This window comes from Daldinia vernicosa (assembly GCF_022497035.1).
Source record: "Daldinia vernicosa strain CBS 139.73 unplaced genomic scaffold F5Y00scaffold_29, whole genome shotgun sequence".
Classification (NCBI taxonomy): domain Eukaryota; kingdom Fungi; phylum Ascomycota; class Sordariomycetes; order Xylariales; family Hypoxylaceae; genus Daldinia; species Daldinia vernicosa.
This window is the reverse complement of record NW_025953945.1, coordinates 353217-375075: the sequence shown is the minus strand read 5'-3', so window position 1 is coordinate 375075 and position 21859 is coordinate 353217. Positions and strand designations below refer to the sequence as shown.

The window sequence follows — 21859 nt, the reverse complement described above, 5'->3', positions numbered from 1 at the left end:
TTATCTTAGGTAATCTTTACCATGGTTGACGCTTGGACCAAGTATCACACTTACCCAGCCTCTGCCAGCCCAAATTCACTGCTTTCTCCAGCTTTGCCAGTTGGTTTCCTTTAGTCGCGCCAAATTATTTCTCCAAACACGCGGTCGACTCAGCTCATCGCATAGGATGCATCCAACGAATTAATATCCATCAACGTCCACATCCTAGCAACCCGTCTAAGCGCACTCTTCAATTAAATTCTTTCCACTCATTAATAAATTAGTCGCAGCCAGAATTACGACTGTTGCGATACGTCGCGTCAGTTTCTTTTTTCTTTTCGAAATTGATATCATCATCACATATCAACGTCTTTTCCCCCTTCGAACGTTGTTAGTTGGAAATTCGCATTTTCCTTCAAGATGGAAGGCGAACACGCCAACTACGGCTCACCAGCCAATGCAGCAACTCCGGGCAGTAACCCGATCCTAGCGCAGCCGCCTCTTCAGTCCGATGTGTCGGGTGCGCCTCAAGGCTCCGAAGGTAGGTCGAGACGGCCCTCATAGCCATAGCCTCAGTATTTTATGTTGATGCTAATGCGCAGATTAGATGTGCAGATGTCCGAAATCCCCTCCGCAGACCCCGTTATTAAGCAAGATAGCACTACTCCTGCACCTGCTGGTACTTCAGACAACCCACTTGATGCCCCTCCTGCACCGCCTGCTGAAACTACCCTAGCTAAGGATGATGAGGAAATGGGCGACGCTCAGGCCGAGCCTCGGGATGGACGTCCCCAAGACAAGGACGTCGAAGATACGGCCGCTGCCGGCGACGGTAGCGCTCAAGAGGTGAAGTCAAAGGAAAGCATCGAGAATGCCGCGCGCGAACATCTTATCTCCCAAACCCACGCAATTGTTCTACCTAGTTATAGTACCTGGTTCGATATGAATGCGATCCATAGCATCGAACGTAAAGCTCTCCCCGAGTTTTTCAACAGTCGGAACCGAAGCAAGACCCCCGCCGTATACAAGGATTACCGCGATTTCATGATTAACACCTACCGGTTGAACCCCGTTGAGTACTTGACCGTAACTGCGTGTAGGCGAAACTTGGCTGGCGACGTTTGCGCCATCATGCGCGTCCACGCATTTTTGGAGCAGTGGGGATTGATCAACTATCAAGTACTACCTAACTGTTTTTTATATAATAATACCAATTTTCTAACAAGTTACAGGTTGATGCGGATCAACGTCCGTCTCAAGTCGGCCCGCCCTTCACGGGTCATTTCCAAGTCATCTGTGATACCCCTCGTGGGCTCCAACCCTGGCAACCCTCGGCCGATCCGATCGTACTCGAAGGCAAAAAGAATCAAGATACAGACCAAAAGGCCAATGCTGCTGCTACTGCTGCGGGCGAGCGAAACCTTGAGATTGGCCGCAACATCTACGAGGCTAACGCGAAAGGGGCGAAAATTAACAAGTCCGAAAATAAGACCAATGGCGAGGCCACCACCAACGGTGCAACACCACCAATAGCTGATGACAATCTGAGCAAGCCCATTGCTAAGGTGCACTGCTACAACTGCGGTATCGACTGCACTCGGCTCTACTACCATCTGCCGGAGGCCAATTCCACTAATAAGGCGAAGTGTGACCTGTGTTCCAGCTGTTTCGTGGAGGGCCGAATACCTGGAAATCAGTCCAATACCCAATTTGTCCAAATAGAGAACAAAACTTATTCCTCCGTTCTCGATCGCGATGCCCCTTGGACAGACGCCGAGGTTCTTCGACTTCTTGAGGCCTTGGAAAGATATGATGATGACTGGGCTGAAATTGCAGCGCACGTAGGCACGCGAACTCGGGAGGAATGTGTCTTACAGTTCCTTCAATTAGACATCGAGGACAAATATCTCGAGACGGAAGCCCCTATTCATGCTCCCACCGGTCTTGCTATGCTCGGAAAGCATGGCGGTCATCTTCCTTTTAGTCAGGCTGATAACCCGGTCATGTCGGTTATCGGATTCCTCGCTAGTCTCGCAGATCCCAAGACAACAGCCGCGGCGGCGAAAAAATCTGTGGAGCAACTCCAAGAAGGCCTACGAAATAAGATTGAAGGCAACGATACGGCTAAGGTTAACGGAAAAGGCAAGGGGAAGGAGGGCGACTCGATGGAAGTAGACGGTCACGAAGAGAATACCAGTAGTGCTGCGTCTGACTTGGCCAGCATACCGCTCGCCGCCATGGGCGCGCGTGCGGGCGGCCTAGCTTCGCACGAGGAGCGAGAGATGACGAGACTCCTCTCTGCCGCAGTAAACGTCACCCTACAAAAAATGGAGCTGAAATTGAAGTATTTCGACGAGATGGAAGGTATTCTACAGGCAGAGCGACGCGAGTTAGAGCGAGGCAGGCAACAACTCTTCCTTGATCGACTCGCCTTCAAGAAGCGGGTACGGGAAACGCAAGCAGGCCTTAAGTCGGCTGGCATGAATGGTGACGTTAAGTCCGACGGCAGCGGCCTCACATTTACCTCGGCTCCTCCGTTAAGTGCCGTCCAACCACTCGGTAGCGACGGTAATATCAAGAGCTACGAAGCCTAATTTATTTTTTCCAATTGGGAGGGATTAACTCCGCGCCAAGCTGCGCAAGAGAAGGTTGAATTTTTAATTGTGGCGAATTCAGGCATCCTAAAGGGACTTTGATTTGACTATTGCGAGCCGCCGGCTCCCGTGGGCGTCAACGGAATAGGGTTTCTCGCTATTTGCTTTTGCTTGGTTGTCTTTTCTTTTTCTTTTCCCCTCTGAAAATAAAGCTCTCATGTCCTCTGAATAGTTAAAAAAGAACATTCTAGGGGGAAAGTAAGAGGATGGGAGAAGGAGGAAGAGGGTATAGTGTCTTGCACTTGCATAGTGACGGTGAAGACCCCCGTGTATACTACGAGTGCTACAAACTGCTACTCATAAATGGGACCCGACTATGGGAAATGGAAAAGATAAAGAGATACATAGTAATGAATTCCTAGATGATGTAAGTGGTCCGTGTGTATTGCAAGTAAGTGTATATTTTTTATAGATGAGCTTCACTACCTGGGTAATCTTCTAGTATCTCCTACCAAGGTATTCATTTACGCAATGCTCAAGCCATCCTTATACGTTAGGTAGGTAGATAGACTGCTATGCCGTACCGCTCCCGTCACATACAAGCCAGCTTCTTCTTAGTCCTTAGCATTCGACCCCCCTGGAACCGCTCTCTTCCCTCCCGTAACCTCCCACTCGCTGTAATACTCGACGTGTCTTCTCCAGTTCGAACCCAAATCCACTAAACCCGATCGTCTTCCCATCTCCGACCATCCTTCTTCTTCCCCTTTTTCATCACCACCACCACCCTTTTGCTCTTCCTCTTCCTCTTCTTCTTCTTCTGCTTTGACCCTTCCCCTCCCGTCGTGCACCACCCTCCACAACCGCGCCTCCTCTCTTCCCGCGGCCTGCGTGTCGGCGTGCTCTGCGTCCGCCCATAGGTCGTGCTCCGTGCGGATGCGGGCGCGCAGCGCGTCCTGCGAGCGTGCGGTCGTGGCGGCGCGGTCGTAAGTTGCTGTGTAGATGAGGGCTTCGTGGAGGTCTTGGGCTAGGGCTGGGGAGTCTTCTTCTTCTTCTTCTTCTTCTTCTTCTTCTTCTTCTGAGGGGGGGTCTTTCATGGGGATGTCGGAGTTGGAGTTGGAGTCGGAGAACGAGTGCTCGGAGGAACTGGAGGATAGTTCGGGGAGGTCGGCGGGGAAGTCTTGCGTAGGATGGGGGGAGTAGGGGGGGAAACCTAGGGCGGCTTCGACTTCGTCGTAGGGCATTGGGGGGGACTCGGAGGTGGACGAGGTGTATGTATTATTATCGTCTATTTCAGAAGGGCCGTTGGCTTCCTTTTCCCGGTCGCTTACGTCGCTTTCAGATATGTCTTCGACTTCGGTATCTATATCTTCATCGTCGTCTTCTCCGTTACCAGATAAATACTCCCGATCCGGCATCCCCGATACGTCTTCGGCTTCATCATCGTCCTGCTCGTCATCGTACACGTCAAGCCGTAGCCTGCGCGCAGCCCGCGCCCAGAATTTACGGCTGTTCTCGGTCATGCCGACCGATGCTACGGCGGCCTGCACGTCTTTTATCTTAACGAGGCCCCCCGTACGGTTGCGGCGGTCCCCGGCACGCTTTGCGCGCACCCGGGAGCTCGCTACGTAGAGCGTTGCGCTCACGAGACGTCGCGTAATGCTCAGCGCTAAAGAGTGGAAGTCCGCGAGCGCCGTGGCTCGGATCGAAGGCGGCTCCTCCGATAGGCTGCGCCAGTTACCGTCCGGGACCACGGACGAGTTCATGAAGACGCGCTCCGAGAGCCGTAGCCAGTTGCGCAGGATGAAAAGCTCTGCAAATGGGGGAAGGTCATGTGTTCCTGTTACTGCGCTGTTGCTGTTGTTGCTGCTGTTATTAGTGCGGCTGCTGTTGGCGCGTTGCTGGCGTTCGAGCAGCCGTGCTAGTTGCGCCGTAACTAGCCACCGACCCTGCCAGCGCTTCTGCTCCAGCGCCGTCTCGTACCTCTCGCATCGCAGCGCAATGCCATCTGCTGCCTGCTCTAACGCCGCGCACAGTTCTGTGCTAAGTTCCGTCGCGGCAGGTACGTCGACGGGGCGTAACGCCCGCTGTCTTTTACCGTCGTTCTCGCGATGGGCACGTTCTGCCTCATCAAGCAGCGCCAAGTACTGCTGGACTTCGAGAGGGCTTTTAGTGCCGACCCTCGCCGCGATATCGGCAATGCTGTCGCGCCCTAAGCGCGCCAGAGCCGAGAAGAAGACGTGCTTCTCGGAAGGAGTCCACGACACGATGCCGATCTGGGTTGGCGCTAGGTCTGAGGAGGGCTCGTCTCGGATGATTCCAGCCGCGGCATCGTAGATTTCTTCGTTAAGGATGTTGAGATACTGAGAGTTGAAGACTCCCTTTTGCCGCTTAGGCAATGATACTGTAGGGGATAGTTCTACTGTCTTGAGGCGGCGTTTGCGTGTACTCTCCCCGGGCCGGGGCGAGGGCAAGGACGGAAGCTGAGGCTGAGGCTGAGGAGGCTCACCGTCTGATTCACTGCTGGGGGGGCGGTACTCGGGGTCGTCATCTGAATCCATATCTACCTGGTTGGTAGGTTATAGTTGCGCTACAAATTTAATCAAGGCTGTTGTAAGTCGACCCTTAGGATCTCCAATAGGGGGCGGTGCATAGGACGTATATATGCAACTATCCGTATATATATATATATATATTTTTGAGAAGTAGGTGGAAAGATCACTCCTATTTTTATAAACTATGAGGCTCTCTAAATAATCATAGGTATGCATCAGATTACTCTTAAGATATCTTATTAATATCTTAGGGTCGTTAGGTTTAATCTGAGACGTGGTTGAGGTTCTGCGCTGATATGTAGATGTAAAGAACCTTATGGATGGTGTGAAGTTTCAAGGCTTTTTTGTTAAGACGCTAAGTCCCCGATAATTTGTTATTTGAAAAGATCGGCTTAATTGCATATGCAGCTCCACATAAAAGTTTCGATGGTTCAAAGGCAACGTCAGAACTTAAGACCCCAAGCTTTGAAATCTTATCTTAAACATCTATCGCAACCCAACCGTCGTTGTGCAGATATGCCATGCTACCACTGACGACGAGATGGCTATTCTCAGTGAGACCCGTACGGCGGTTCTCGCTAACGGGATGCTATCGATACAAATTTTCTACGTCCCTAACAGCTCGTGCGGCTGCGGCTGAGATTCCTAACACTCTTGGCACTCTTAGCACGTCTAGCACTCCTAGCACTCCTAACCCTTTCCAAGGTATTCGCCTCCGTGATTATCAAGAAGAATGCATTCAATCTGTCTTGAATTCGCTCAAAAATGGCCATAAGCGATTAGGAATATCGTTGGCTACCGGCTCCGGGAAAACCGTCATATTCACTCAGTTGATTGATCGGATCAAGAACGGCTCAAATGAAGCCAGCCAGACACTGATCCTGGCTCACAGGCGAGAACTTGTCGAACAAGCAGCTCGCCACTGCACCTCTGCTTATCCGCACAAAACGGTAGAAATAGAAATGGGCAACATACGTGCTTCGGGAACTGCAGATATCACCATCGCTAGCATACAGAGTATCAACTCTAGCGATCGCATCAACAAGTTCGATCCTAAACGGTTTAAGCTCGTACTTGTCGACGAAGCGCACCATATAGTTGCACCTGGGTACTTGAGGACCCTAGAGCACTTCGGCCTTGATCGAAAGAGAGACGACTCGCCAGCACTTGTTGGCGTATCCGCGACTCTTTCTCGGACCGATGGCCTTCGGTTAGGCGCTGCAATCGACGAGATAGTTTATCATAAAGACTACGTCGACATGATAGGGGATAAATGGTTGTCAGACGTCGTTTTTACTACGGTCGAGTCGACTGCCGATGTCTCAAATGTCGGAACCAGCAGCAACGGGGACTTTCAGACTCGTGAATTATCCAAGGTGGTAAATACAAAACAAGTGAACGAGATTACTGTTCGCAGCTGGCTTGCAAAGGCCTCAGAGAGGAAGTCGACCTTGGTTTTCTGCGTGGATCTTTCACATATCGATGGATTGACGAAAACGTTCCGCCAATTTGGCATCGATGCTAGGTTCGTGACGGGAGATACTCCAAAAGTCGAAAGAGGCAAAATCCTTGATGCTTTTCGGCGCCAAGAATTCCCGGTGCTTGTCAACTGCGGTGTCTTTACTGAAGGAACCGATATTCCCAATATTGATTGTGTTGTTCTCGCGCGACCGACTCGCTCCCGTAATTTACTGATACAGATGATAGGAAGAGGCATGCGGCTTCATCCAGACAAAACCGATTGCCATATCATCGACATGGTCTCGAGTCTGTCTATTGGTATAGTGACAACACCTACTTTATTCGGCCTCGACCCGTCTGAGTTGGTAGAGAAAGCAACCGTGAGCGATCTGGAACGCTTGAAGAGCAGCAGAGAAACTAAAGACGTTGAAATTTCTCGCAATATTCATTTTGTAAAGTACGATTCGGTCTTCGACTTGATCGCAGATACATCCGGCGAGAGGCATATTCGGGCAATCAGTCATCATGCATGGGTACAAGTTGGACAGGACAAGTGGGTGCTATGCGGCCCGAGTGGAACCTTCATCCGATTGGAAAAGGTGAAAGCACAAGGAAATGAAGGGGGCGAATTTGTGGCCTCGGAAATCCGGGCTCTTCCTGAAGGTGTATCGAAGTCTCGATTTGCGAAGCCTCGGCGATTACTCACTACATCTACCTTCGCCGATGCCGTCCACGGGTGTGACAAGTACGCATCTGAGCACTATCCCCATATTCTTATCTGGAGACACCAGAGCTGGCGTAACGGACCACCTACAGATGGCCAACTGAACTTCCTAAACAAGCTACGTGGGGAGGATGATAAACTAACAGCACACGATATCACAAAAGGCAAGGCCGCAGATATGATAACTAAAATACGTCACGGCGCCCGGGGTCGCTTTGCTGCCCTCGATGCTGATCGAAGACGAAAGGAGAAGCGTGAGAGTTTAGGGCGGGAGAAAGAAAGGACGATGCAGATTCGGGAACTGGTGTCTGTTGGACCTCTATCAGCTTGAACTCGTAATTACTACCTACCTCCTATACATACACTTCAACTACAATCATCCCAACTCAAATAGCATTTCACAATGCGTCAGTCACGTCTCCTCCAAGCAAACATGTCAATAGTCATAGGCGTTGGGTCAATATAGATTATTACTTCACCAGATAATCACATATCTGTCTGATGACTTTCCTGCTAATTCACATTCACGATTTGTGACGTAGACCAGACCCAAAGTCACTTTCTTAAATGAAGTTTGCCATGGAGCTCTTGAAAGACTCTGCTATACATAAATAATTTATTCAAAATATTATTCTCCCTCTTCCCTACTTGGTATGCTCCTCTTATTCTAATCCTAAATAGCCTCAATCGCGCCACTACTATGGAAAAAAAGGACAATAATGCCATTAGGCGTCAATCCCAACACCCGCCGCGGTATACTCTAAACCCTTTTATCATAGCTATGGGATTTACGAATCCGTTACGCGCTCATCCGCCATCAAGACACCCAGAAACACTAGGGCCTAAACCGACGAGCCTTCCTCGAACTACGAGCAGGCAGGTAAGAGGAGGCTTGGACATTATAAATGTCAAGGACGATATACCGAATAGCGCAAAAACAGAAGCTACTATAGACTCAAACAATAGTCCCAGCGGCGGGCCTCCTATCTGCCGCAATGCCCCTTCTGGAGACACCCCTTCATCACTGCATCTTTCCAACTCTTCTGGCCTACGTGCTGCCGAATGGAGAGCATTCCCACCAGAAGATGTTCCAAGGTTTGATCTGGCAAACTCCACAACATTATCTGAGGAAAAATTACCGGACATTGAAAGACTTACTAACAAGCATATTACACAATCCATAACTTTTCGAAAGTGGCTAGGACAGAAGAACAAGGAGCTAGACGCGCTTGGCAGTATGGAACAACCGCACGAGAATAGCAAAGACGAGATATCGGCCGATCATACGCTCACTAACGCCGAGCAAAGAAAACCAGTTATTCGCGGCATTCGACAATATTTTGTGGATACTAAGGCTATCGAAGCTGCTCGCCGTCAAGCTTCAGAAACCTTACAGCATCAACGAAGATTACCATTGACAGCAACTAAGTGCTTGTTGGGATCAGATGGGTCATCATCCAATGATGCTCGCCTGACCAAAGAGAAGCACTTATACATGGTCGGCTCGCCCCCAGATTTGGTCAGACTTCCTTTCGACCAGGCCGTAGATGCTGGCCTTGAAGTTGCTCATCCTCATGAACGGTATGCACTTCCAGATCCACCAGGCACTCTTCGAACGCCACCACCTCCCCCACAAGCATCTACCTCGGGCGCGCCTTCCTCCACTGTGCCCTCCACGACTCGACGCAGCCTCAATATTCCAGAATGGTTCGAGCATTTCAAAATACCCCTCAGGGGGAAGAACCGCGAGGCTAGATGGAACAATCTAATGAACCATATCTACTTGCTGGAGACAGAAATAAGACTGAGTAGCAACGATGAAGCATCGGAGAAGACGCCCTGGGACAAGAAGTGGCATGACCCTAATGACAAATGGCCCTTCGAGCACCAGCAGAAGCACGGCGGCTGGTGGAAATGCAGATCCGGCCCCGACGCCCCGGAGGCGGAGAAAAATTGCCGGTATTGTCACTATCAGACCGTATCTCCAAATCCGATCGAATCTGCAAAGCAGACCGAATCTTCAAAGCAGACCGAATCTCCAAAGCAGACGGCGCCGACACGCAGCGCGAAGGAGAAACTCGACCTGATACAGAGTGCTATAGATGAGGCGATGGCTATAGTTGGGGAGAAGGATAAGGCTATTGCATTAAAGATGCTGCGCAAGGGAAAGACCTCCTCTAAGGGTGGAGAATAAATAGTATTACAACGTCATGTAATAATGGTGTGGAAGTTCAAGTAATGGATGGATGGCACTCCTTCGTTGTTGGTTTTGTGTACGGAGCCTCTGTTAGGAAAGGACTGGCTAGGACTTGGTAACATTGGGCACTCTTATTGTCAATGCCATTTTTAGCGTTTGGGGGGTATCATATTCATAATGGCGCTGGCGAATTTCTATTTCCATAGCGGCAAGCGGCAGAGGTCCGCAGCGTTGGCGTCTAGCGGTAGGATACTGGCGTAGATATAGTTCGCCTTAGGAGTTATGGATATTACTTATAGAAGCATGCTTTGGATAGGCTTACGAGTTGCGTCTAGTATTGAGAAGTATACCTAATAGAAAAAAGTTCTGATTTAAAAGAATTTTATTAAAATTTACTTTTAATGATCTTTATATGTTCCGACCTGAGATAGTAAGGTCTAAGTCTACTTCGTAGAATCTGATGTATTTAAGTCGAGCCCCCTATATAGGCAAGTATATACATACAATGAACATACTTAGTTATAGCACGTCGTATCCATATATCCGATAGATTGAATTTGCGATTTACGACTATTTGACACGCGCTAAATTACATAATATATCCATAGTACCTTCTAGTGGCCACTGGCTGATAACGGGTTAACCTATCTGGGTAATCGTTACCTCCGCTGTCCCACAGCCGTGGCTGCGTGGTTAGAGCGAGAGGGCAGCTTAGCAAGCGATGATGTATTTTGTCGAAATACGCTCCAGCTCTATGTATGTACTCCAATTACTAAGACTAAGGCAATAATCGAAGTTGTCGTTTAGATTTTTCAGGCGAGGCAAAGGCCATTCTTAGGAATTCTTTCCCTAAGGCCTATCCGCCATAATATCTGTATTTTAGTCACCACTTCCTTTTTTTCCTTTTTTAATCACAGACGGGTGGGAAACCTTTTTGCAATTTGCGAGTGCAAACTTGCATTGTATTAAAGCTCCGGTCTTCCCCCGGCTACATCACCGTCGCCTCGACGAAATTTTCCCTTTTAACAAACTTCTCGACGATGCTGTGTCGACAACGCCTATCGCGGCAGTTAGTCGTGAGGGGTCCCCCAAACTTTGCATCGAGGCTCCGACCCTCTTTAGCATCACGGCATTACTCGATAAATAATATTATTAGCTCGACCGAATCCACGATCGCGTGCTCAAGACCGACGATAGCCTCGAGGCATAACCCTTTACTAAGGACAAGTTTTTCTACCTCGACCATTACTAGGAAAGATAAAAAAGATAATGGCTTTTTCGATGGGTCCGTAGAGCCCTTGTCGGAAGAAGAGGCGAAGGCGAATTCGGAGAAGAAGACAGAGGAATCCAAAGATGAAGTGAGCGAAGCTAAAAGCTCCAATGCAGACTCTCCGCCGTCCGGCAAGAACCAGGGTGGTCAAGGTGAATCGCAGGATGGCAAGGCAAGCAGCGCGGCGGGGGGCGCATCGTCTGGGTCTGGGTCTGGTAGTGATGCGCCTGGAGACGGAGGCCGAAGAGGTCGAAGGTCGGGAGCCGACAAAGCTCTACAGAAACCCGTCGTACCCGACGTATATCCCCAAGTTATGGCCATACCAATAGCAAAGCGACCCCTATTCCCAGGTTTCTATAAGGCGATCACAATTAAGGATCCGAATGTCTCTGCCGCAATAATGGAAATGATTAAGCGAGGCCAACCTTACGTTGGCGCATTCTTATTTAAAGATGAGAACGCCGACGAGGACGTAATTAGGGACCCGTCTGATGTCTACGATACTGGTGTTTTTGCGCAGGTCACGAGCGCCTTCCCAGTACACGGGGAACAAAACAGCCTTACAGCTATCTTATACCCTCATCGCCGGATAAAGCTATCCACTCTAATACCCCCTAGTACCAGTGAGCCTAAGAAGGCTGATCTTGAAACGGAACCTACGCCTGAGCCAATACCACCTAAGACGGAAGAAGAGGAACCACAGAAAGAAAAGAAGGGCGACGTGGTTGCGAGCTTTGAGGAGAGCGCTGTCGCCCCGAAGTCCGATTCTGCGGCAGAGAAATATGAGCCAACATCATTCCTACGAAAGTATCCGGTCAGCCTTGTAAACGTGGAGAACCTATCCGAAGAGCCATTTGATCCAAAAAGCCCCGTCATTCGAGCGGTGACGAACGAAATCGTAAATGTTTTCAAGGAAGTCGCTTCAATGAACAGCTTATTTAGGGACCAAATATCAACTTTCTCTATGAGTCAATCAACAGGAAACGTTATGGCAGAACCGGCAAAACTGGCTGATTTTGCTGCGGCGGTATCTGCTGGGGAGCCCGCGGAACTACAAGAAGTCCTTGCTAGCCTCAACGTCGAGGAACGAATGCAAAAGGCTCTGGTCGTACTAAAGAAGGAACTTATGAATGCCCAGCTTCAATCGAAGATCACTAAGGATGTAGAGCAGAAGATTACGAAGCGGCAACGGGAATACTGGCTGATGGAACAGATGAAAGGCATTCGCCGCGAGCTGGGCATCGAGTCCGATGGTAAAGATAAACTGGTAGAGAAGTTCAAGGAGAAGGCCGACAAGCTAGCGATGCCCGAGGGCGTTCGAAAAGTGTTTGATGACGAGATTAACAAGCTCGCTCATCTCGAGCCCGCCGCCTCTGAATTCAACGTAACGAGGAACTATCTGGATTGGTTGACACAGATCCCTTGGGGACAACGGAGCGCAGAAAACTTTGGAATTCAGAATGCGATGAAAGTCCTAGACGAGGATCATTACGGTTTGAAAGATGTCAAAGATCGTATCCTAGAGTTCATCGCAGTTGGTAAACTCCGAGGTACTGTCGAAGGCAAAATCTTGTGTTTTGTAGGACCTCCTGGCGTTGGCAAGACCAGTATAGGCAAGTCAATTGCTAGGGCTCTGAACCGACAGTACTACAGATTCAGCGTGGGAGGTCTCACAGATGTGGCTGAAATTAAAGGTCATCGACGGACGTACGTCGGTGCCCTCCCTGGACGAGTCATTCAAGCTTTAAAGAAATGTCAAACTGAGAATCCCCTGATATTGATTGATGAGATTGACAAAATTGGCCGGGGCTATCAGGGCGACCCTTCGTCGGCTCTACTAGAACTACTCGACCCAGAACAGAACAGTTCTTTCCTAGACCACTACATGGACGTCCCCGTCGATCTTTCCAAGGTATTATTTGTCTGCACAGCGAATATGACCGACACTATTCCGAGACCTCTACTAGACCGTATGGAAGTCATCAGACTCTCAGGGTACGTTTCGGACGAGAAGAGAGCAATTGCGGACCGATACCTAGCACCTGCAGCAAAGGAATTAGCCGGGTTGAAAGGTGCAGACGTTTCTCTAACAGATGATGCTATCGACGAGTTGATTAAGTCATACTGCCGCGAGTCAGGTGTTCGGAACTTAAAGAAACAGATCGAGAAGGTCTACCGAAAGTCGGCCCTGAAGATCGTTCAAGAACTCGGGGAGGATGTTCTTCCCGAGTCAGCGGCTCTGACAGAAGATGGAAAAGCCGCTCTAGAAGAATCAGAAAAAGAAAAGGAAAAGGAAAAAGAGAATCCCGATCCTACTTCTCCCGAAGCCTCTGAGAAAGAAACTACGGAGAAGCCTCGCGTAGCCTTAAAAGTACCCGACTCGGTTCACGTCGAGATCAATAAGGAGAACCTCAAGGATTATGTCGGTCCTCCGATTTTCACCTCTGATCGTCTATATGATGTGACGCCACCTGGTGTTGCGATGGGTCTCGCATGGACCCAGTTAGGCGGTTCCGCGATGTATATAGAATCCATTCTCCAGTCTGCTTTAAGACCTAGTAGTCGTGCAGGGCTGGAAATCACGGGTAACCTCAAGACCGTGATGAAAGAGTCCTCTACGATTGCTTATTCTTTCGCTAAGGCGTATATGGCGAAGGAATTTGCGGATAACCACTTCTTTGACAAGGCCAAGATTCACTTGCACGTGCCCGAAGGGGCAGTGCAAAAGGACGGACCATCGGCCGGCGTGACCATGGCGACATCGCTCTTATCATTGGCATTGGAGACGCCTGTCAACCCCACGATCGCTATGACTGGAGAGCTTACATTGACTGGAAAGGTCCTTAGAATTGGGGGCCTGCGGGAGAAGACGGTCGCGGCGAGGCGGGCTGGTTGCAAGATGATCATCTTCCCAGACGACAATATATCCGACTGGCTGGAACTTCCAGAGGTGGGTGCTACTAACCTGAAATAACATTCCGATGCGACGTTCTAGGCTAACATTATCGTGCAGAACATCAAGGAGGGTATCGAGGGCCGTCCAGCCAGCTGGTACAGCGAGATTTTTGAGCTCGTCTTCCCCAACCTAGACAGGGAACAAGCGAATCGATGCAAGATCTGCGAATGGAAGAAGGAGCACGACGATAAATCCGAGAGCGACAAGGGCGAATAGGAGACGATACGGAGAATGGAGTGACGGGTACACTCCGCATAGCGCCTTCGTCAACTTGCATATTTTCCATAGACTTTACAGTAATGCATTTGCGGGATTGGGCCATCAGATAGGCGTTCAGGCGGCAATGCGACGACTCGACGAAACGGCTTGGAAGCAACCCAATCATAAAATGTATTCCCTCACTCCTCACATATTTGCAAACATTACAACTTGTATCATACGATTTACCCACATACCCATCACCTCTCATGAGCATAGTAGACAGGCGGATAGGTGGCGGAGCACGGCACGCTCGCCCCCTTTCTTCCACTAGGTTATCTTACATAGTACCAAGAAGAAAGGAAAAGGAAACCACCGAAGGGTCAGACATGAGAGAAACTCTTACAGTAACGTGTCAGAACGCTAGTGATACGCCTCATACGAATGGTAAGGCCAATTCGTGACAAACCTCGTGCCAAGCGCGTTGTGTCGCTGTGGCTGTCGTTATAGAGAACGATTCGAGCAGGACGCGCGTGATTCATGTTCGTATAGTATGAGCCTCTAGCGCAATTTGTAAAGAGGTGTCATCGAGGGTCGACGTCTGCCATAGGAATCCCGCGCTCTGGAAGGGCGGTTGCGCACCCCACGATTCGATTGATGTCGGAGGTCGCATTATGCAACCTGGAGATTTGGAAAAGGTTGGGTTCTACGCCACGGTAAGAAGTCAATTCCTTTTTTTTTCCTTTTTTTTTTTCTTTTCCCTCCCCTTCCTACATATCACGCGGCACTCTACGCTAGGTCGGAACTATTGCTGACCACCTCGATCGCTCGCTTAAGTTAGACGTGAGATGATTGATTACGTGCCTAAAAGCCCGACCCGAAGATTCGTTAATACCTAAAGACCTGGGGGCGTTTGTTGGATATGGTTTTCTAGGCGTAGATGCCTACCTACTATGTACCTAGGTAGCCAGCCCCGTGCTCACCTAAGGATGAAGAGTATGTATTATGTATGTATGTGTGTATGTATGTATGACTTGGAGCAATTGATAATTGATGGGGGGGGGGGGGGTCGGTATTGAGCAGGCAAGGCGATTTCAGCCACGGGAGCCAATGCAGGGCGAGATACTTTGATCTTCCTGGGCACTCCCACGCGAGCTAAAAAAGCAAGTTGGATTAGGAACGAGTAATACTTGCAGTAGATAGGTACCCAGGTATATAGATCCTATTGCTATTCCTCTTGAGATAAGCCCATGGAATTGGAGATTGCGTCGCCTCGACAAGAATCGACGATAGAAAAATGAGATATTTCCAAACCACGAGGTAAATGATGATGAGGTGCATTCTGATCAGTAAGGTCCCGAAGCGATGATGGGCTCGGTGCTTTGATTACGGGAAATACGATTCGCGAATTGGAATCACGGACGCGGGAGAGTGATCTTACAGGACCGGAACGATGCAGGGAGTAATGTATTGGATGTCCTTCCATGACGGACGAGCATGTCATTGATGGCCAGTTGTCTCAAAGCAGCCTCGCGTTGCGTTGTTTGTGTTGTTCTCCAACTTACCAACTTACATTGCCTACCTACCTGTAGAGCTATCGTATGTATCGCTGCCCAATTCCAGCACCTCCTTTCCGGGCGACGACGATAGCGGGCAATCTTAGCCAAGTCGCGTGGTGCCAACGGCTGGAATAGCGTGGTCTTAGATTGGGTAGTACCCGGGAGGAAGACAGAGAGTTATGTACATACCTAGCGACGGGGGATATTATATCAAGTGGCTTTTAAGAAGAGCGGGTTAGGGATCGAGCGGGATCTTGGCCTGGGCTGGGGGGGAAGGAGGGGGACCAGCCCTAAACTATCATCTAGCGTAGGCTGACGACATACTTCCCGGGGTGAGAGGGAGGGGGAACAACACATCACGGACGGTTTCTATCGGCAGGGGTAGGAGGTAAAGAAGAGAAATAATAATAAAAATCATATACTTTCATATATCCTGGTGAACTAGCTTGGGCAAACTAGTTCGTCTTCCCCCCAAGGACCGCTTATTCCGTACGTCATCCCTTTTCATTTTCGTACATACGAACCATCTAGTACCACTTCGATAATGTACTGTTATGTGTGTGTACTATACCTTCTACCTCGTTTAGTCCACATGATCAACCGGCGATGTCGACAAGCAAATGGTTGCTGCACTAGCTTCGGGCCGGCGTCGCGGTTAGGGCAACGTTGACAGACAATACTATTCTAAATTTGTGACCTGTCAAGCTCGCGAGCCTGGTAGCCTGGAAGATCCTGGGATATCAACTGCCTAACTAACCTAGTAAACTTCGCTCAGGGACTTACATACTAACTAGGGTATAGTTATCAAACAGTTATGCTAGTTATCAAGTAACTAACTAGGCAAAGATAATTGCCTAGTTACACGTTTCTTGTAAGAGTCAATACCGTTGCAGTGCAAAGTCGGTGAGTGCAATAGGATAGCGGTGTAAGCTCATGTTGTGTGCATTATATATGTCGATACATAGGACGGACTCATCCTTCAAGGGGTTCCACGTGTAAGTGAAGTCATACATATACTATTCGTAGTTGTGACTAACAATAGATATCTTTAATAATGACTATAATCCCTTGCGAAGAATGATAGGCTAGATGATCAAGGAAAAGCCTGAACCCATCGGGTATCAACATTACATACACTGATACATAGCTACCTCATATAGTTTTCGAAGACTAACGCTATAGAATTAGCTATGATTAGTTATGATGTACAATACATTTATAGTTGCGACAGAAGTTTTGAGTGTTAGTTCACGTCTACCTACGATTTCGTCCCCCAATCCCCAATCCCCCTTATTTCAGAATTCGACCCGGACACCCCTCATTTAGGGATCGACCACTAGAATCATTGTACAACACATCAATGAATCATCCTGATTTTCCCGACTTGGTTCAATGGCCCAGCAGACCCCCCTCCACCAAGCGGAAAAGGGACCATAGCAGCATGGCTGGTTTTGGAGGACGATAATACCGATAATACCTGTGAGAGGAGGTTGACATCGAATCCGAATTGGCCAAGATAAACCCCTCCCCCACCACTGAATTACTGTAGGCCAGTGCTATAATTGATATTCCACAAGAGCACAACCTTGCATACTTACCGTCTGACGAGCTGCGCGTATAAGTGCTTCCGCTGCCATCTGCCATTGAGCGGGCATTAGATAGGTCCCGGGACCATTCCACCCGCAATTGATAGGACGCCGTGGGGACGAAACGAATTGGAATACAAGAAAAAGTAAATGAGAAATGGACAAATAAGAAAATGAGAAGATGGGAATTATTAGTACCTAACACAAGTACCTACAACCCCGCGAGATCATTAAAAAGCCAAGCGAGACCAAACGGGACCCCTAGCCTGATTATGTACAACGATATGATCCTGGTCCATGGCAAAGTATAACAAAAAAAAAGGAACTTGCCAGCGGTACCGCTAATACGTTCTCGGTATGGCCAGATATTGTAGTTTAGTTTTTAACGCTTGTGCCTGCCCGTCAGCCCGCGCTGCGTTGTCGTACAACTGTACAATACAATATACAACTGTACAAAATGTATGTAATATGAGGTATACCTCCAGTATATTGCGTACGGGGGGAAGGTACAACGTCAATACGCTTCGTCACTCGTCCGTAGAAAGTAGAAACACCTGTCCGCCTCCAATTTCTATATTCGCTCATTTCTCTCTGCTTTCTCTCTCAACTTTTCTCAACTCAAATGGCTATATCGTCCTGCACCCCGAAAGCGGAGTTTTCCAGGATAGCTTCTGCTTGCATATCTCCTGCATGTCGCCTACCTAGTCAAGTCGCAGCTAGACGCAGAGGAAATTATACCTGACTCTTAAAGGAAGAAAAGAAGAAAAGAAAAAAGGCTGCAAGCTAGAGAATACGCGCGCATTACCTTGTCGCCCATGCCGGCACATATGAGCCGCCATCGTCGTCAATTGCCAATAAGGTCTTGACAGCCTCGCTGCTGAGCATCCTTTCCGCTTCCTTCCCCCATTCGACGTTGGGTCTGCCTGCATCAAAGCTGCTATGACCATTTTCCTTCAATATACGTTATTATATCTCGCATAGCTACTACTACTACTACTACTACAACCATCGGTTACCTGATCCGGCCCGCAGCGCTCTGCCTCTCGCATCTACTCCCCGCCCTCAGACAGTTTGCAGTTGTCCCAGAATCCAGTACATCCATAGTTCCAGCTCGATTGGAACTGGGATCGCGGCTGAGCTAGAGCCTCAATTGCTACGATATCACTATCTCTTTCCGCACAACTTGCCCCGCAGCGCCTCAGTCGTGGATCCATCCACGGGTTTCGCCTCGTCTAAGTAAAGTTTCATTTGCCCTGCCTAGATAGCAGTTTTTGCGAAATAGACAAGTTCCATGAAGCTTGAACGATAGGGCTTGCTTTACTCAATGATCGCCGCCATGGCAGCAACGGCAGATATGCCCTCGCGCGAGCCGCCGCCAACATCGGACACCGGTAGACTGGCCTCCATTTTGAAAAAATTTCTTGGGAAGGATAGTACGCTAACATCGTCGGTATCATCTGACCAAGAATCTAGGACGTCTTTGGATTGTTCGCCAACCTCGGGCTTGTTCCGCAGGGTATCAAGGAAAGTGGTTCCCGGGTTGCCCCGCGTCAAGACTTTTAAGAGGCAGCAGTCCGAGGTGAGGGAAAAGCTCGAGGCGATACAACCTACGTCAGCGGAACGTAGGGCTGTCTCCGTCGATAGGCGATTGCGTACTCAACGCAGCGTTTCCCGCGTGAACGTGAACGAACCCCTGCCGCGTGCAAGTGCGCCCGACTTCTTCGACGACACACAGCCTTCCATTAGTCCTCCTGTGATCTCGCATGAAGTGGGGTCGGCTCCTCAGAGTCCCCTCGATGAGAAGCAATTCTTAACTTTCCAAGATGTCAGCAGCATCAATAGCGCCAGCCTAGATAGGGAAAACCGTGAATTACTCCAACCCGTGCCTAGCTATATGGAAGCTTTATCGCCTGTTGATGTTCAGTCTACCACGACGTCTCAGTATGATGCAATGATCAATGACGAACTAGAGCGGAAATGGATCCTGAATCTGAGTATGCACTTTCGGGATAAGTCTAGGAGGGAGAAGTTTTTCGTCACTTATCGCGAGGATGAATTTGTATGGAGGCGAGTTACTATCTCTCTGGATTATCGAAACGCTCCAGAGGATTCTCTGGAGAAGGATCTACTCCATATCAAGTTCCAAAGGGAAAAGAGTGCCAAAATATATGAAGCTATACGCGAAAGCCTTCAAGACATCCAATTTTACCCCACCGTCACCAACCTGAAGTTGCAGACCACGGAAGGAAGGTTGCACGTCCATGTAGTGGAAGACGTTAACGTGGGTTACTCTTGTGTGAGATCATATCATGTTACTGATTGTGTAATTCTTGTAGGAGATCATAAACTACCCCACCGTTCGTATGATCCAGCATTTGAAATGTCACCGTATCAAGGAGAGAGATCTCGCGTTCGAGTCCCATATGTCAGGCTTCGTCTACAAGGTTCGTGTTGCTGGGAAGACGCTCATTAAGAAGGAGATTCCAGGACCAGACACGGTGGATGAATTTCTCTACGAAGTCAACGCTCTTAATTCCTTACGCTTCTCCCGAAACGTCATAGAATTCTACGGTGTGGTGGTGGACGATGAGGACGAAATGGTTAAGGGCCTGCTCATCAATTACGCGGAAAAGGGTGCGCTCATCGACCTTATTTACGATTCTCAAGAGGATGGTAATATCCTCCCGTGGTCCCTTCGAGAGAAGTGGGCAAGGCAGATCGTTCAGGGGTTATCGGACGTCCACGAAGCCGGTTTTGTACAGGGCGACCTCACGCTTTCTAACATCGTCATCGACTACGAAGACAATGCAAAGATAATAGACATCAACAGACGAGGTTGCCCAGTGGGCTGGGAACCTCCGGAGGCGACTCCACTTATCGATAGCAACCAGCGGATATCCATGTATATCGGTGTAAAATCCGACCTCTATCAATTAGGGATGGTATTGTGGGCACTCGCGACGTTGGAGGATGAGCCGGAAGCGCATCGACGACCGCTCCGGTTGACTTCCGAAATCGATGTCCCGGATTGGTATCGCACGATGGTAGAATATTGCCTGCACGAGGATCCACGTGTCCGACTTCAGGCCTCCGTACTTCTTAGGTTGTTTCCCCAGCCCGTATACGACGAAAACGACGACGACTATGAGAGGCATGATCTACCGTCGATTTCCGTCGAGGACGGCGATTTCCTACGGGAATATACGGTGGACGGATATGAAGAAAACGGTCATCCGCACATCAAACCGGCTCAGCCTCGGGATGTCTGGCCATACACCCCATTTGGTGGTAGTACGCATGTTGCACCAACAAATTTCTCCGTTGAGCAATACTATCCGTCAAGGGGACGATCCCCAGCGGCTAGGTCGTTATCGAGCGACCGCGACGTGTATAGCCCGCCGTATATGGGACAGCGCGAAACGTGGTCCGCCAATTTCATGGGCCCGTATACCGATGACTTGGAGCTGGGACAGGAGATTGCCGAGACTCCCAGGGTCGTGCAGTCACCGGAAGAAATAATCGCGAAAGTGCAACAGGACCTAGAGGATGAACAGGCTCAGGCGACCGGAAGTGAAAACCAGGTGGTGCCCACGTCGGTAGCTGGCGCAGGCAGTGCGCTTAGGATCGACTGCGGGAATTCCGAGGGAGCCTCACCTCTACCTGACAAATGCACAGCAACCGTTACTTCTGGTGGCGCCCATACAACAGGGGTATTGGGTGCAGAAAGGAACTTAGAAGATCCGCAACTCGACTCCAGAGGTGGCGTTCCGGGGCAGCCCAGTGTAAAACAACCCGAGGAACCAGAGGGCGTGTGTACGGCCGAGAGTTTGGATTACGTCCAAATCGAACATGCTGCTCAGCCGCCTACGGATGGAGACAGAGAAACCGAATCGCTAAACCATTATACACACAACAGAGGAGACGTGTCAACACGATCAACGACGGCGTCACCTTCGAGACCAGCCGAGTCGCCTCAGGACTTGCCAACTGATTTGACGGGTGTTGGCTCTAAATACGAGCACGACGAAATTCGAAAACTGACACTAGACGATGATTTAGGTCTTACAACGACAGCTACAGCTACAGCTACAAATGTGACGTCTTGAGCCTGAGAAGGTTATATTGAGATGCTTACACTTGCGAGTAGCTGTTCATGTACATAAAACATACAGAACGGCGCGAGGAGTTTTGCATTGCATATGCAATTTTTGGAGGACTTTTTTCGGGAATATTCGGGTGTCACAATGTCTGCGAGCGATGGACCATACTTTCTACGTTAGGGCAACAGCGGGTTGGGCGAATATATTTTTGTTGTTTTGTACAATAGAGACGGCGGAGCATCACCATAACGTTTGCTTTGGCTTGAAGATACGATATTTAATGTATGAGGCACAATGAATGGGTACGAAGTCGAAGTGGCTGTTTGAAGATGGAGGGCTAGAAAAGAGATGGCGGTTCCCGGATCTTACATATTCTACATACGTTACACTTGGTAGTGAAATATATGTCTCCTGAGAAAATAAGGGGTTGGCGTATTTTGACAAACCTGGTCGAGGGTGTATCTACGTATGTGATGGTGCTGTGTTGAATTGGTATCGGGTCTATACGCATTGACTACACTAGGCGAGGAAGTATGCGCAGGTTCATCATGATTGTGTAGGTACTTACCCAACAGATGGATGTTGAAGTGGCTTCTCCTCCGCTGCCGAGTGCAGATAGTTGAGAGCGATCGGTCGATGGAGTAAAGAGTGGTCTGATGGTGGCACGAGATAAGAGCCTTGAT

General features: G+C 49.2%; 6 protein-coding genes across 6 annotated transcripts; 5 read left to right on the top strand and 1 right to left on the bottom strand.

The window, feature by feature from the left end:
- Positions 1-57: 57 nt before the first annotated feature.
- On the top strand, positions 58-3004 carry F5Y00DRAFT_239751 (SWIRM-domain-containing protein). Its single transcript, XM_048008133.1, has 3 exons — positions 58-520; positions 587-1158; positions 1212-3004. Exons 1-3 carry the CDS (start codon positions 400-402, stop codon positions 2571-2573), a joined length of 2055 nt encoding a protein of 684 aa, XP_047864026.1. The 5' UTR covers positions 58-399; the 3' UTR covers positions 2574-3004.
- A 12-nt stretch (positions 3005-3016) lies between these two features.
- Positions 3017-5419, bottom strand: F5Y00DRAFT_98242 (uncharacterized protein). Its single transcript, XM_048014413.1, has one exon. The coding sequence runs from the start codon at positions 5129-5131 to the stop codon at positions 3188-3190; it is 1944 nt and encodes a 647-aa protein (XP_047864025.1). The 5' UTR covers positions 5132-5419; the 3' UTR covers positions 3017-3187.
- A 142-nt stretch (positions 5420-5561) lies between these two features.
- Positions 5562-7841, top strand: F5Y00DRAFT_98226 (P-loop containing nucleoside triphosphate hydrolase protein). The gene has a single exon (XM_048014411.1). The coding sequence runs from the start codon at positions 5647-5649 to the stop codon at positions 7639-7641; it is 1995 nt and encodes a 664-aa protein (XP_047864024.1). The 5' UTR covers positions 5562-5646; the 3' UTR covers positions 7642-7841.
- Position 7842: 1 nt separating this feature from the next.
- F5Y00DRAFT_98229 (uncharacterized protein) lies at positions 7843-9968 on the top strand. The gene has a single exon (XM_048014412.1). It carries the CDS (start codon positions 8011-8013, stop codon positions 9502-9504), a length of 1494 nt encoding a protein of 497 aa, XP_047864023.1. The 5' UTR covers positions 7843-8010; the 3' UTR covers positions 9505-9968.
- Positions 9969-10431: 463 nt separating this feature from the next.
- Positions 10432-14119, top strand: F5Y00DRAFT_98169 (ATP-dependent protease La). Its single transcript, XM_048014410.1, has 2 exons — positions 10432-13727; positions 13791-14119. Exons 1-2 carry the CDS (start codon positions 10548-10550, stop codon positions 13947-13949), a joined length of 3339 nt encoding a protein of 1112 aa, XP_047864022.1. The 5' UTR covers positions 10432-10547; the 3' UTR covers positions 13950-14119.
- A 5216-nt stretch (positions 14120-19335) lies between these two features.
- F5Y00DRAFT_239741 (kinase-like domain-containing protein) lies at positions 19336-21751 on the top strand. Its single transcript, XM_048008132.1, has one exon. The coding sequence runs from the start codon at positions 19440-19442 to the stop codon at positions 21180-21182; it is 1743 nt and encodes a 580-aa protein (XP_047864021.1). The 5' UTR covers positions 19336-19439; the 3' UTR covers positions 21183-21751.
- Positions 21752-21859: the final 108 nt, after the last annotated feature.